Source organism: Formica exsecta, unplaced genomic scaffold (genome assembly GCF_003651465.1).
Source record: "Formica exsecta isolate Colony F162 unplaced genomic scaffold, ASM365146v1 scaffold962, whole genome shotgun sequence".
Classification (NCBI taxonomy): Eukaryota; Metazoa; Arthropoda; class Insecta; order Hymenoptera; family Formicidae; genus Formica; species Formica exsecta.
Genome location: NW_021853726.1, coordinates 62,375 through 77,643, shown reverse-complemented (window position 1 = coordinate 77,643; position 15,269 = coordinate 62,375). Strand labels below are relative to the sequence as shown.

At 33.4% G+C, this 15,269-nt stretch overlaps 1 protein-coding gene across 2 annotated transcripts; it reads right to left on the bottom strand.

The window, feature by feature from the left end:
- Positions 1–12,296: 12,296 nt before the first annotated feature.
- Positions 12,297–15,060, bottom strand: LOC115245379 (juvenile hormone acid O-methyltransferase-like). Of its 2 annotated transcripts, none has more exons than XM_029823665.1 (5): positions 14,801–15,060; positions 14,544–14,712; positions 12,972–13,104; positions 12,736–12,886; positions 12,297–12,582 (listed from the first exon to the last, which is right to left on the bottom strand). In XM_029823665.1, exons 1-5 carry the CDS (start codon positions 14,982–14,984, stop codon positions 12,389–12,391), a joined length of 831 nt encoding a protein of 276 aa, XP_029679525.1. In that variant the 5' UTR covers positions 14,985–15,060; the 3' UTR covers positions 12,297–12,388. The 2 variants fall into 2 exon arrangements, with proteins under 2 accessions (XP_029679525.1, XP_029679526.1); XM_029823666.1 differs by having other exon boundaries at positions 12,297–12,579.
- Between the last annotated feature and the right edge of the window lie 209 nt (positions 15,061–15,269).

Sequence of the window (15,269 nt, the reverse complement as noted above, 5' to 3'; positions counted from 1 at the left end):
TAGATATTGATAAGTGACTAAATGTTTAAGGAATGACGCAAAATGCTCTGTTTACCAAACGACTCATTTCTATCACCGATCGATTATCATTGTCGCAACTTCGTGGAAGGAAGGAATCGTGGAGTCACCAGGACGTAACACATCATAAATCGATTTTGTTAATAATCGATATTGTTAATAAATTAAATTAATAGAGTACACTAATCTTTTTAACATCTATTTTAAAATAATCTTTTTTATACTTTCATTTTCACTAAAATTATATAATAATTTTACAATAATTTTAAAAAATTGTTTATTTTTTTCTAAATTTAACAATTATATCTAATTTTGGTTGCTTTCATTGATAATTTTTCTTTTCTTATTTATTTTTTCTTCATTATCTTCATCGTGCTTTCTAAATTTTCTGTTATTGATCACATCACTATTTTTCTTGATATCTTCATCATAATTTTTATCGTTCTTTCTACATTTGCAATTATTGTGTATTATTATATCACTTTTTGTACTGGCATACATTTGCAAATAACTGGGTATTATTATATCACTTTTTCTACTGGCATCCATATACTTTTCCTCTGGTTGCTCCTTTTCAAAATTTAATTTCTCTTCTTGCTCCTTATCGAAATTTAAGACTGCATTTAATAATAATTCATCCAAACCGTCTTCCAACACTAAAATTTTTTTAACCATAAGCATTACTTTCACTTTCATATACATACACTTATATATATACAGATATATACACACAGAATATCTAGATAACTCAAGTAAGATTGTGATTTTCATAAATCAGTCGCATTAACAGACATTCTGAAATATAAATATAGGAAAAAAAATATGTAAAACATAACTGATACTTTATTCAGTTATAGGAAAGCTGCATCATGTAGATTTCCTCGTGATAAGACCTGTTAATCGAAGATTTATGCAATTATTTCAACTGTGATTGCGATCTTTACGTCCTGCTCATTAACGGCAATACAAAAGAACTGAAACATTCATTTTCGTTCTGCATATTTTGAAACATTTTGTGAAAATGCATTCTATGCTCAAAATTATATTTCTGTTAAATATAAACAAGTTTTTTTAGCAATGGCTTTACTTTTTAAAAAAATGTAATTTTCGTATACTATAAAAATAATATAGAAATTTTTATATTACAGTTGATTCTGTATGGTATAAAATAATTTTCGTTTAAAACAGTAAAGGTATATTAAATAACATTTTCCACAAATTTTAAATGAGACTAATACCTGGCTTCGCAAATAAAACAAGTAAATTGATTAATTTTGTTATATTCAGAGTAGCGAAATCATTATTAAGTTCGGAGTAAGTCATTATTATTATTTGCCAAGCTAGATATTTGCATTATTATTTCAGAACTTGACCTATATCCAATGTAATATCTACATCCTTCTTTAATTTATTTTTCTTTATTTTATAAATATTACTAACATAATGCATTCATGATAATACACACATTATTTGTATTAATAATCTTAAGAAAATTCTTCTATCAATAATTTAAAAGAAATTTCTTATCGATTTCTTATTGAGTAATGAGATCTTTCAGAAAGAGCGAGAGCGAGAGAGAGAGAGAGAGAGAGAGAGAGAGAGAGAGAGAGAGCGTGAAAGCAATATCGAATCAATGTAGAATCAATTCTTTTCAATGATTTTTAACTTAAAAAATATATTTTAATATTTTTACATATTCAAATGTATTACAAAGAATTATGTTGATTAAATTATTAATACATTAATTATATAATCAATATATATTTTTTAAAATAATAACACATTATAAAGGCTGTCTTAATCCAAAAAGAATACTTAAGGTAATAATAACTTTTCAGGATTATTATTGATTATTATTATTACAAGACATATATTAATACATACATAAAATAAGGTCTAACAGGCACCTATGTCTTACATGCTATGTATTTGTTCACTCTATTATCTATTATCCTACTATTATTATCGATCATCATATAATATTTAATTGCAACATTTAATTTTACAATTTTAACTATAATTTAAATATATATATGCACATATGTATATATGCAAATATAAAATTCTTAGAAAATGGGCGCCTGTTAGCCTTATTGCGTTACTGCTTTCTGCCGCGAGAAGCCAGAAAGCATTTTCAGGACATATCTCGGCCGTAAAATGATACGTTAGGTTAGAAGAACAAGGATAGCACGCGATCGTCACTCCTTGTCTGATATTATCTCCCAACAATCGCATCCGTGTGCTCAAAATATCGGTGTGTGCCTTCACGGACGCTACACGTATACGGTGCAAGAGAGATAAAGATGACATGATCATCTTTCCTTGTCACGCGGCAATATGCATTACCGACACTTCATGCCTTAATATATTAATTTCATTTTAATATTTGATATATTAATTATTATATTATTATTATATTACTCATATATTTGTTAATTTGTTTTATTTATTGTGAAATTCAGAATAAATTTAGTGTTGCCAAGAATTTCTATATAAGCGCAATTCATTTTATAAATTTCTAATCTTAACTTGATCACAAATAAAATGTGAATGAAAATGCAAATATATCAAGTCTGATAAGCGCGCGATAGTGCCGAGAGTGCCAAAGTAACGCCTAGCGGCGTCTTAGTGAACCTGGACAAACATGGCGTCTCGAAAAGTGACACATTTTAGGCCGAAAAATTTATATGAAATATCTTGCGGACAACGAGACATCTAGCGGCTTATCAATGAACCTGGACAAATATGGCGTCCCAAAAAGTGACACATTTTGGGCCGAAAAATTCATACGAAATATCGAGATCTGTACATCTAATGCATCTACCAGTGTCATTTTGATATTATTATATTCGGAAAAATTCATGTTCTCGATTGATATGTTCACCTCTCGAAAAAATAGTCCGACGTACAAGATATTTCGAATTCATTTTCTAAAATTTTCAAAAAACGTCCTCACTCCGGTAAATGATACACGGTAGCATCTGTTTACAGTAAACAAAAAGACGACGAAAGATATACTTAGCGGGACGCTACCGCGTCTCTTGATACGGGAGTAACTGGGGGAAAGATGGTATGGGGAAAGAGAGAGGGGGGCGGGAGAGAGAGGGAGGGAGAGAGAGAAAAAGGGAGGGAGAGAGAGGGAGAGAGAGAGAGAGAGAGAGAGAGAAGGAGAAGAAAAGAAAGCTTTATTTAAAATTAAAGAACAAGAATAAACAAAAATAGAAGAGAGCAAAAGGGGGGCGGAGGAGAGAGAGAGAGAGAAAAAGCTAATTGGCGCTAATTGAGTACAGGCCCATTTCAAGGACTTGTTGCGCCTGGACACAGAGTGTTTCACTCTTGAGAGGATGCTGGAGTGGCAATCGAACTCCCACGGGTTAGCGCCCTCATCTAAACGTAACTAAAAATGTCGATAATACCGACATTTTTAGTTGCGCCATTACCGACATTATTATTTGATACATGCACGTTAGAAAAAGCAATTTTTTGCATTATGTTCAATATATTGAAATCAGACAACATCACGTATTTTTACTGCTCTATCGTCTCGCACGTGTAAGAATATCTAAGCGTGTTGATGACAGTAAAATATAGGTGTGTCTGTCTTTATTGCATAATTTGAACACAATTTAAACATTACTCACATTATGACACTTTTCCATATATCTTTTAAGAGAAATAACTTGATCATTTGTGTATGTGCATATATGCATGCATGTGTGTGTGTGTGTGTTACATGGTTTTTCAATCGGGACCGTTATCAATATAAACGTGATTAATCGGGACAATGGTCAATCGGGACCGTGGTCAATATCAAAGTGGTCAATCGGGACCGTGGTCAATATTAACGCGGTCAATATTAACGTGGTCAATATCAACGTGGTCAATCGGGACCGTGGTCAATATCAACGTGGTCAATCGGGTTTGTGATCAATTTGAACCGTGGTCAATCGGGATCGTGGTCAATCGGAACCGTGGTAAATATCAACGTGGTCAATCAGGACAGTGGTCAATCGGGACCGTGATTAATATCAACGTGGTCAATATCAACGTGGTCAATATCAACGTGGTCGATCGCAACGTGGTCAATCTCAACGTGGCAATTGGGACCGTGGTCAATATTAACGTGGTCAAACGGGTGCCACTCGCATATATGTATATTTATGTATACATGTATATGCATGGTATGTAAGAAAAATGTATATACACATACATATGTATATGATACATATACCCAGCAAACATCGAAACCAAAATATTTTATTTATTATTTTCATCTCTCCGATTATAATTTGCAAGCGAGATTGAGGCATCTTTTTTCTGGTCAATATTGTTACGAGTATCAGGATAGATTTTTTTTTTAATCATAATTTCTTATCATTTTAGAAAAGGCAGCAGTTTATTGCTTGCTAATTTTACATAACTGTTTCCTTATACTCTTTACATTCTTGGAGTATTTTTCCTCATAAGAATTGCCTCCTAAGGCTATAGTCATGGCGAAAGCTGCAGCATAAATTCCACAACATGTCATCAGGTTGTGTTTGATCCTTTTAAAAAATTATGTCACTTGACTTTACTGTCGGATAACGAAGATGTATATATTTTTTCTCTTTAATAACCAATTTGTATATGTACAGCTAGGTAGACTATTATATACGCGAAGTTTGGTGCAATCAAAAAAAGAAAAAATACATTGCCAGTGATCACATCAATAATTCCCTCCAAAAATTTGTAAGTTTTTATTACTCTATATGATTGGCTGCAATCATATGAGGGAATACCAGATATTGTACACTTTGTCTTTCAAAATCGGAAATTTTTTTAAATTTCTTCTGGAATAACTGGTTTTTAATAACCAGAATATTCATGCATAAACCGCATATGGAGTATGAAATATTTTTTAAACAACCAGCACACGAATAAAAATCGTCTCTGGGATAAAATATTTGTTGTAATAACCAGAGCGCACATGCAAACCGCATCTGGAAAAAAATATTTTTTAAAACAACCAGCTCACGAATTGATCGCTTCTGGGATAAAACTTTTTTTTAACAATCAGAGTGCACATGCAAACTGCATCTGTTGTGAAATATTTCTTAAAACAATCAGCTCACGAATAAAAATTGCCTCTGAGATAAAATGTTATTTTTTTAATAACCAGAGCGCTCATGCAAACCGCTTTTGGAATAAAATATTTGTTAAAAGCGATCAGCACACAAATTAGACTGCCTCTGGCTAACAAATACGTCTATATAGATATATCCAACTAAAAAAACCTCACAAAGGTAAAAAAAATAACCTATAAAAAATTTTTTCCTAAAAAATAAGAAATAAAAACTAAATATAAAATCAATAGTTAACTAGCCAAGTACTTAGAAGCAATTCAGTTTGTGAGAATTTGTAATTTGAAATAGTATTTGTCATAAAATCAAATTTGTATTTATAGAAATATTATACACAAGTTCTCTCCATAAAATTAAAACGCATTTTATTTTTATTAACAGAAACCTGATTTTCAAAATAAGTTCAATAGAAATAAAAAAATAAAAAAAATTTTAATTAAAAAAACTTGGCGCTGCTAAACTAATGGATTTATAACTTTCAAAGGTAATTATACAGAAAAAGGGCAATCCATACAACAATTGTAGGGTGAACCTCGCTTCGCGTTGTAAAGTATATGCGTGGACATAGTGGGTTCTGCCCCCCCCCCCTATGGGGGGGCTCCACTTCCGGAAGATATAACCTAACCCAAACCTATTTTCGATTTAGTTCCGCGTCCGAAGCACAGGGCGATATGGAAAGGACCTCGCTTCGCGCAGAAGGTTATAAATCCATGTAAAATCGTATAATTCGGTAAACCTTTTTCGTTAAATATCTCACAAACTATGCAAGACCATCAAATAAAACAAAGTGAATATTAATTACAAACCTCACCCTTACAACATATGTGAAGGTCAAGGTTATCGGCGAAGTATAAATGTAACTCCGCTAATGTAAATAATTATCGATTCAATACCATTTTTAAAAAAAAAATGACTTTCTTGTAGGAGTCGCCAAAATTTCTTTTAAGATCTTTTATTTAAACCTGAAAGGAAGCTTTTCACAAAGTTTCATCGAAATCGGAGCCGGGCCCTTTTCGGAACTCCACCCAGTTTTTTTAGTGGGATTTCACTGCTTTTTGTAATTATTCTTACTTTATATTAGTTTAACAATAAATCACACAAAATTAATATCTGCTTAAACAATTTGAAAAGCTTTTGAGGTAAACTATAAGAATATGTAATGAAAAATAGGGGGTTCCATTTAAAAAATTCAAAGGGATTTTGATGGGTGACCTTGACGGTGCTATTCAAGGTCATACTAATATTATTATATAATGCGCCACTTAGAGCTTTACAACTTTTGCATGAAACATTTTTCACGAAAATGCGTTATTTCCTCAAAAAACTGCTGATACGAGCGCTCTGTTACACCCTATATATAACAATAAAGCATACAAAATTAATATCTGCTTCGACAAATAGCAATCGCTTATGAATCGTTAATTATTAATTATCATAGCGATCGAGTTTCAGATATCGTTTAATAATTTTCGCGATCGCGTATAACGATATATGATACATATTATAACGACACATGGAGCTGTTGCCTATTCACTGTCACTGTATGAATGACAACAAAGTGAGACATTCCATACACAATACAATAGCACTATATATGCCGCATACTGACCAGAGTTGGGAGTTAATCGATTTTAATGTATTTGATTAAATAATTTAATTAAAATAATGCGGTTACAATGTAATTGTAATTACAATGTAATCACAATCTACTACGGAGTCGTGTTGCTCGCGTCTCAATTCTGGCATCAGTGGTCGCGGCCCCACCATGGGGACCACCCCACCACGCGCTGAATCGCGCGAGTGGGAGGCCGGCCGCCGGTATATAAGGCGGTCCGGCGAGCGTAGCGTTATCAGTTCCCGATCCTGAGTCCTACCTCGTACAACTCCTGATCCGAAAGCTACACCGCGTTACACCAGGCTACGGGCTACCCGTAGTTACGCCGGGCTACCAAGTTGCTCGGACGGCCCACCCTAATGTCTAGCGTTACACCAGGTCACGGGCTACCCGTGGTTATGCCGGGCTTCCCGGTTGCTGGGACGACGCATTCTGCTAGCTTATAATAGCTATAAGTCCGTACCCCGTTCTCCGCGACCTGTTATATCGTAAGACCGTTTGTATATGCCGCGACCTGTTTGTACCGTAAGACCGCTTTGGTCTCCGCGTTCTAAGGGACTCTAGTACCGCCTTGTATATACCGCGACCTGTTTGTACCGTAAGACCGCTTTGGTCTCCGCGTCCTAAGGGACTCTAGTATCGCCTTGTACATACCGCGACCTGCTAGACCGTAAGACCGCGTTGTATATACTGCGTCTAGACCGGCCATCAGACCGAGCATTATGATTGTAGAGCCAATTAATCGTATTAGGATAGCCACCAGTGTCGCGCCGGCTCCACCTTTATGCACGGCCTTTAGACTACGCAAGTGCGCTAGTCCTTCTAAGGATAAGGCGATCAGGCGGTTGGAATTACATTAAAGGCCACGCGACACCCCGTAGTATTTAAGATCTATTCTGTCTGTCTTAGAATAACGCTAGCTGCTTGCATGCAAACGCCGCGATCCTACCTCACCTCCGCATCGCCTGCACGAGCCGTGCTCGCATCGCGAGCCCTGCACGCGTCAGCTACTGCGTAATAACGCCTCCGCGAACTTCTGTACGCACCGCTCTCGCATGAAGCATTGTAAAAAACCTAGCTCAGTGTTAGTTTCTGATAACCGCTTGAATAAACTAATTGTTCGACCCAATTATAACGAGAAAAAGTAAGTTGGAGTTTCTCCCTTCTCCCGAATCCTGGCACCGGCGAGCCTTGATCCGCGGCGTCGGGAAAGGTGAACCGTCACAAACTTATTCAGTCTTGTTTCCTTCGAAATGACCAAGCATTAAGCGGTTTTGTTTCGTTAGTTTCTACTTTCAGTATATGATGTCAGTCCAAAAATATGTAGTGTTTGAATAAACAAAATAATTATCTAGTATATACAGAGTGTCCTAAAACTACCGTACTTCCTCTTAATGGCATATTCCTTAGAACATTTCAAGACGAAAATCCTAATACAAAAATGTCGAGGCTATAATAGTTTTTAAACGGAAAGCGATTATATTTTACGAATGACAGGGCTGAAATTTTGCGTGCTCAGGCACGTCGAAATGACAAATTAAACAAGTGCTTCTATGAATGGAGCGCTTTTTTTATGATATTATGATTATCGTATAAATTTACAATAGCATTGTCATTATATGTTTTTCCGCTTCTCTACGCATTGCATTAGTACATTCTTTTTACGAATAATGGATGCGAGAATGCATCTCAAAAATGATCCAAGTAAAAATTTGCGACATGTTTCAACTTCAGCTGTCAAAGTGGTCGATTAATGTTACCATGAAGGTGTCTACTATTTCGCCGTGCCTGAGCGCGCGAAATCTCAGCCTTGCCATTCGTAAAATATAATCGCTTCCTGTTTAAAAACTATTATAGCCTCGACATTTTGGTATTAAAATTTTCGTCTTGAAATGTTCTAAGGAATCTACTATTAAAAGGAAGTATGGTAGTTTTAGGACACCCTGTATATGTGTACATACTATAGAATTTTCAATTACAATTACATTTAATCAATTATCAATTAACAATTACGTAATTGTAATTTGTACACAATGACCTTTCGCAATTATCTCATGTAATTGTTTGCAATAATTAACGATTATAAAGTTTTTAATTGCGGTAATTCTTTCGAATAAGGCCTTTTCTGAATTTTGAGAAATATGATCGGATCTCTCGATAAAACTCTTTGTTGAGACTCCAACAGTGATAATCAGTCGGGGGAGCGCAAACCCCATCACCCCCACCCCCCCAAAAAAACGAAAAACCCCCAAAATTACCGAAAATTAGGTAATTGTGTACTATAAAGTCCACTCCACAACCAAACTAAATTTTAGTTTTAAATCAGCAATAGGTTTGGGTTAGGTTATATCTTCCGAAAGTGAAGCTCTCCCTATGGGGGGCTCCACTTTTGGAAGATATAACCTAACCCAAACCTATTTTTGATTTAAAACTAAAATTTGGTTTGGGTTAGGTTATATCTTACGGAAATGGAGCCCCCCCGTAAGGAGGGCGGAACCCACTGTGTCCACGCATATATTTTACAAAGAAAAGCGAGGTCCACCCCACGATTGTTGTGTGAATGAGAAAATGTATGCGTGGATGCAGTGGGTTCCGCCTCCTCTACGGGGGGGGGGGGGGGGCTCCACTTCTGGATGATATAACCTAACCCAAACCAAATTTTAGTTTTCAAATCAGAAATAGATAATTATTTAATTTTGGGTAATTCTGGGGGTTTTTCGTTTTTTGGGAAGAGGAGGTGATGGGGGTTGGACTCCCCCGACTGATTATCACTGTTGGGGTCACAACAAAGAGTTTTACCAAGAGATCCGATCATATTTCTCAAAATTCAGAAAAGGCCTTATTCGAAACAATTACCTTAATTGCATTAAGAATTACATTGTAATTGTAATTTGTAATTGTTAATTAGATTACATTTTTGCCCAACTCTGCATGCAATGCAATTCCTTTGCTTATAGTGTATACCTCGTGAAAGACCAGAATTCCAGCCAAAATTGCAGTCTTCTCTTGAGTATGGATATATTTCTTTATCGTATAAGGAAAAGGCGGTTGCTCTTGCCGAAATACATCTGAAATGCAGCATAAAAACTTTACAGAGGCAAGGTTGTCATAAATTGAAAAATAAAAAAAATGCTTCGTATATGGAAAGAAGACGTCAAACGAGGCGGAACATTAATTGATAAATGGAAATATGTTGAAATGCAGACATTCGAACACTTTCAAGAAGCAAGACAATGTCTTGAGCAGGTACAATTTTAGAAAATATTTATATTATATTATGGAATTAGAAAGATTTCAAAAGATTTACATTAACATCGGTTGTCAGGTAACAACGAGAACTCTGCAGCAGTGGGCGATGGTCACAGCTTTTTGTTAAACGATTATTTCAACTTCTCTGCCAGCGCTAGTTGGAGCGACCGATTCAAGCAAAAATATAAAATCCGGCAAAGAAAAATAATTAGATACATAAGTAACAAAGATCACGCATCTTTGGAGGAAACTTTAGAGACAGCAGAACGTTTTCAAGTACAAACGAGAACAATTAAGTCCGAGTTTGATTTTGATTTCATTATAAATACGCATCAGACGGGATGCCAGTACCAAACTCCATACAATAGATCGCTCGCACCACAAGGCTCGAAGACCGTCCTCAGAAAGAAGAAAAGTTTGCATGATATTTCTCATTCATATACGGCACAATATACTATAACTGCATCGGGAAAAATATTACCTGTCGTCTTCTTGTGCATGCAGGAATCAACAGGGAAATTTGGTCCGATCGTGCAAAAAAAGTGGATAAATTAATAAGCGATTATTAAAACGTTTTTGTTACGTGTTCAAAGTCGGGCAAATTAACAAAACAAATATATACCGATTATTTAAAATATTGTTTGTCTCCGTATATCGCTAATAATAAATTTCTATTATTGATAGACTCGTGGTGAGGTCAAACCGATCTAACATTATATGATGATGTTTTCGAGGATGAAACAGGTAGAGCATCGTGTACCATCAAGGTGATTCCTGCAAAATGCACACCTCTTTGTCAGCCGTGCGATGTGTATTTTTATCGACAAGTAAAAAATTTTATTAAGCGATTTCAAAATTGTTCTATTTTATTACAATAACAGCGAGAAATTGGTACTCGCGACGATGCAATAAAAATATATTCACTGCTGTTGCATCAATTGAGCGCTCCCGTTTTTAAATCGATTCTTTTATATGCTTGGTATGCATCAAAATTAATAGAAGAAAGGCCGATATTTTTAAATATGAATGATATTTGTTTCTCTGTAACAATATTAAAAAAGTTGTGCGCCTGTAAAACTGTAAGTTTTATTCAATGCGCACGCTGTAAAAAAATATTATGTTTTGAATGTTTTTACGATAAATATCATCCTAAAACATGTAATGAATCCGACATTGAATCTGATTCCGAAAACGAATTATTACAACTTTTATCGCATAGCAAATAAATGAGTCAAATAATTTTTAAATATAATAAATTTTATATTTTATAAAAACAATTAATAATAATAATTTGTCTCTTAAAATAATAAAAATACATAACACGTTATTCACATAATTCGTTTCATTGCAAATTAAAAAAAAAAGAAAAAGATATCAAAAAGCAAGGATCGAACCAGCAATACGCAGTGTAGTAGTCGCGCGCCTTACCCACCAAGCCAAGCCGATTAGTTACAAATCTCTACTTACAGCTCGGTATATAAAAAGCACGCAAATTTTTAAATGCGTTTTTTTCGCGAATGCTTGAGAGTTGGATCGTATTACTTTACATGGATTAGTGGGAGGGTAGGACTATAACATACCTCAAGTTCAGCGAAATCGGAGGTGACCATGTTTGGTGTTCCCCTTGTGAGTGCAATAAATGGTACGTAAAAAATGATATTTATTATGTGGGATAAAAATTGTAATGTACTAATCGTTTCGATTCCTTTTGAATCCATCTCGATGGTAATAGATTAAAAAATAAAATTTAATAAAAAAATCGTTATTTATTATCATAAGAATAATAGCTGTCGATAGTTCATAATTCATTTCACATTTATTATTCGGATGTAATGAATCCGACATTGAATCTGATTCCGAAAACGAATAATTACACAATAAAATAAAAATCTTAATAGTTTTAAAAAGTTTCAAATTTTATTGACTACCTTTGTATACTTTTCTTTTTGTACTATAAAATGTTAATTCATTTCACATTTATTATTCGGTATTTTATAACATTATTACATTAGATTAGAAATTAAAGCCATCAAAATGCCAGACTTACTGCATAGGTCTGCATGGGTCTGTTTCACCTTCATGACAACTGTCTGATGTGTCATTATAAAAACAAAAATGAAGCTAACTTAAAAACATACCAATCGTTCGAATAATCCATTGGTATATGAAGTAAATCCAACAGCAAAAAAAATGGTATTAATTTACAAGATCATATGGAACTCCTTGACCGCTCTTATTTTTTAATTCTTAATAGATATATTTAATTTTAATCTTCCGCACTTTTCGATACTTCGTATTTCTTAAGCTTAATTTTATTTGCTGACTTAAGATATAGGATTTACGATATACATCAATGATTAGATATAAATATATATATGCAATGCTGTTATACATCTTTTCGTGCATAAACTATTAAGAGTTTGTATAGATCTAACATAAGTATTTGTTCTTGATTATTCTGTATTGTTTTATAAGTGATCTTTATTTCCATAAATTTACGTGTATATTCGTTCTTGAATTCTTCTTGCAGATCATGTGGCATTTTGTCAAAAAATGGGTAGATAGATATTACCGATGCTACTAAAATAATTCATTAAGATTAAATTAAATTATTAGAATTGAATTAAGATTTAAGTAAATAAGAAAAGAAGCAGCAAACTTATAATGTGATAGTAATTACATAAAGACATAAAGCCTAAAACTTAATTTTTACATTTTTAAAAAATAACTTACATATAAAATTGCTTGAATCTTTCCTAAAGGAATATGTCATTTCTCGAAGACTGCAATGGCAAACCTGAAATCCGATATTTTCAAGTATTTTCCTCAATTCTTTACGAGGACAGCTTGAATCATTAAATGGCGAAACATAATTTCTGACATCCTGTATAAACATAAGAGTATAATAATTAAATGTTTATTGCTGTAAAATTGCGAATTTGATGGAACATGAAAATAATGAAGTTTACTTGTATGTATGGTGCAAAACGAATATCTCGAACCAAAATATTCATAATATCATATGTATCATGAGATGCTGCCAAATTTATAAGTATATTCCCACCAGGTCGAATTATACGATAAATATTCTCAAATGCTTGTCTGTTAAATAAAACACAGATAAATGTAATTAATTTTTGAAGCTTCTATGCTTATTGCAATTTTAGTTTCAATTTTTAATAAAACTCTTAAAATGGATGTAACCATTTTAATGAAATGATAAGCTGATATATTAAACTCTTACTTCTCTTTCTTTGAAATTGTGTTATAATGCAATAAAACTGTTAAAAAATATTATAAAAAACAATTTTGTGTATTAAAATATTTAAAAATTTACATTAAAATTACCAAACCTTACTTTATTTTAAACGTTTTTACAAATTGATACAATATATAATACATTATATATTGATATATAATATATCTTAATAATTTCATAATTTTAGAAAAAAAAGAAGTATTATTCTTTTGTTTAAGAAATTCGCGTTAGTCTATATAAATATATAGGGTGTCTCTGAACTCATTGGCAGTGCCAAAACGGGTACAGCGACTTTAGCATATGAAAACAAGTCGAAAATGTCTAATAAACATATGTCCGAATCCGAACGGTTTTAGAGTTATAGATTATAGGGTATTGAAGTTGCTTTCGTAAAAAACATAAATTGAAGTAAATGTTGTTTAATGTTCTTAAGGCTGATGGCAGAGAACATGATGTAAACGCTTACATCTGTCGTGACATAAAGTAAGGTAGAGAAAAACGTAAATCGTAAGTCGTAAAAGCTATTGTGTGAATGCGGAAAGGGCGTCGGATGTACGTTTCTTTCTGTCTTACTGTTACGACTACGACAGACGTAAGCACTTACATCTCATTCTCTGCCATCAGCCTTATACTGTTCAAAGCTTTACAAAATATGCTCAAAAATTTCTCTGTCGACTTCGACATACTTTCTAGCATAAATTAATAAATTGTTTCAAGCTCTTTGAAAAACGTTTGGAGTTTCGCGGACATATGTTTATTAAACATTTTCAACTTGTTTTCATGTGCTAAAGCCGCTGTACCAGTTTTGGCACTGACAATGAGTTTAGAGACACTCTGTATAAAGTTGCAATACTTTGCAACTTCAATTTGCAAAGTATTAGGATACAATCAATTGTGGTTGATTCAATATTGAAATTATATCAAAATGGTAGCCGAAGAATCGTCAAAAATTTGTACCATTACGATTTCGATTCGATCAAAATTTCAACTTTATTTCAACATTTGATTTTCGATGTTAGTTCAATGTCACATCAACTATATATTTGTACAATAACTGGGTAGAAATCACGTTGCGATCGACCGGTCGATCGCGATCGATAGGTTGAGCAAGCCTAGTTTATATTTACTTAAATTTTCTTTTTTTTAAACGGTCCAAAACGTACATTTTTAATGCACATTAGTTATTAAGATTTAACAATAATAAATCCGCGCTTTGATATCAGCCGATACCTTGGCTCTTATCTGCCAGTTTCCTTCTTGATTGTTAAAAATTTTAACTTACCGGATGTCATAACACCAATTTAAAGCGTTAAATGAGATTATATGATCAAAGCCAGAAATATATTTTTCAGGCAAACTTTTAGTTTGGATATCTAATACTTCGAATTTGAGTCTTTCGTTACCGTATGTTTTCTTAGCAAATTCGATCATATCCTCTGAAATATCGGTACCTTCAAAATATGCAATTATTGAATTAAATAATAATTTAAATAAATGTATGTTGTTACAGGCGTTATTCTATGCATATTATTGTTTTACCTATTATTACCGCGTTTGGATTTAAAGCCGGCAAGAGGACATTTTTCGTTATATCTCCGGGACCACAACCGATGTCCATACATTTTCCAGACATTTGTATTAATTCTTCTTCAAATTCGTCTATTAAATTTAATACATTGCATTTTTGCAGCTTGTTAAAAGAAGCGTATTCTTTCGGCTTCATAATTTTCACAAAGTTTGATCGCACATCTCTTCTATGTCTTGCGTAGTTGCGTACTTCAAAATTATTTCAAAAGGCAGCCTTATATACTCTGGTATCTGGTAGGGGGGATACAGATTAGAAGAATATGAAGTGCACTGTCAAGGAAATTTATCAATGTCGTAAGAAAATTAAATGAGTTTTGTGCAATTTTTATTTTGTTTACTTCTAGCAATAATTTAGTATTCTTGCGGTTATTTGAAACTTTATACATATATGCAAAATTATAATAAAATTTAATTTGTATGA

Excerpts from the sequence above, each read along its gene's own strand:
- LOC115245379 (XM_029823665.1), bottom strand. The coding sequence starts at position 14,984 with ATGAAGCCGAAAGAATACGCTTCTTTTAACAAGCTGCAAAAATGCAAT. Across the intron at positions 13,105-14,543 it reads AATTGGTGTTATGACATCCG|ACAAGCATTTGAGAATATTT; the intron begins GTAAGTTAAAAT and ends TTTATTTAACAG. Across the intron at positions 12,583-12,735 it reads AGATTCAAGCAATTTTATAT|TAGCATCGGTAATATCTATC; the intron begins GTAAGTTATTTT and ends GAATTATTTTAG.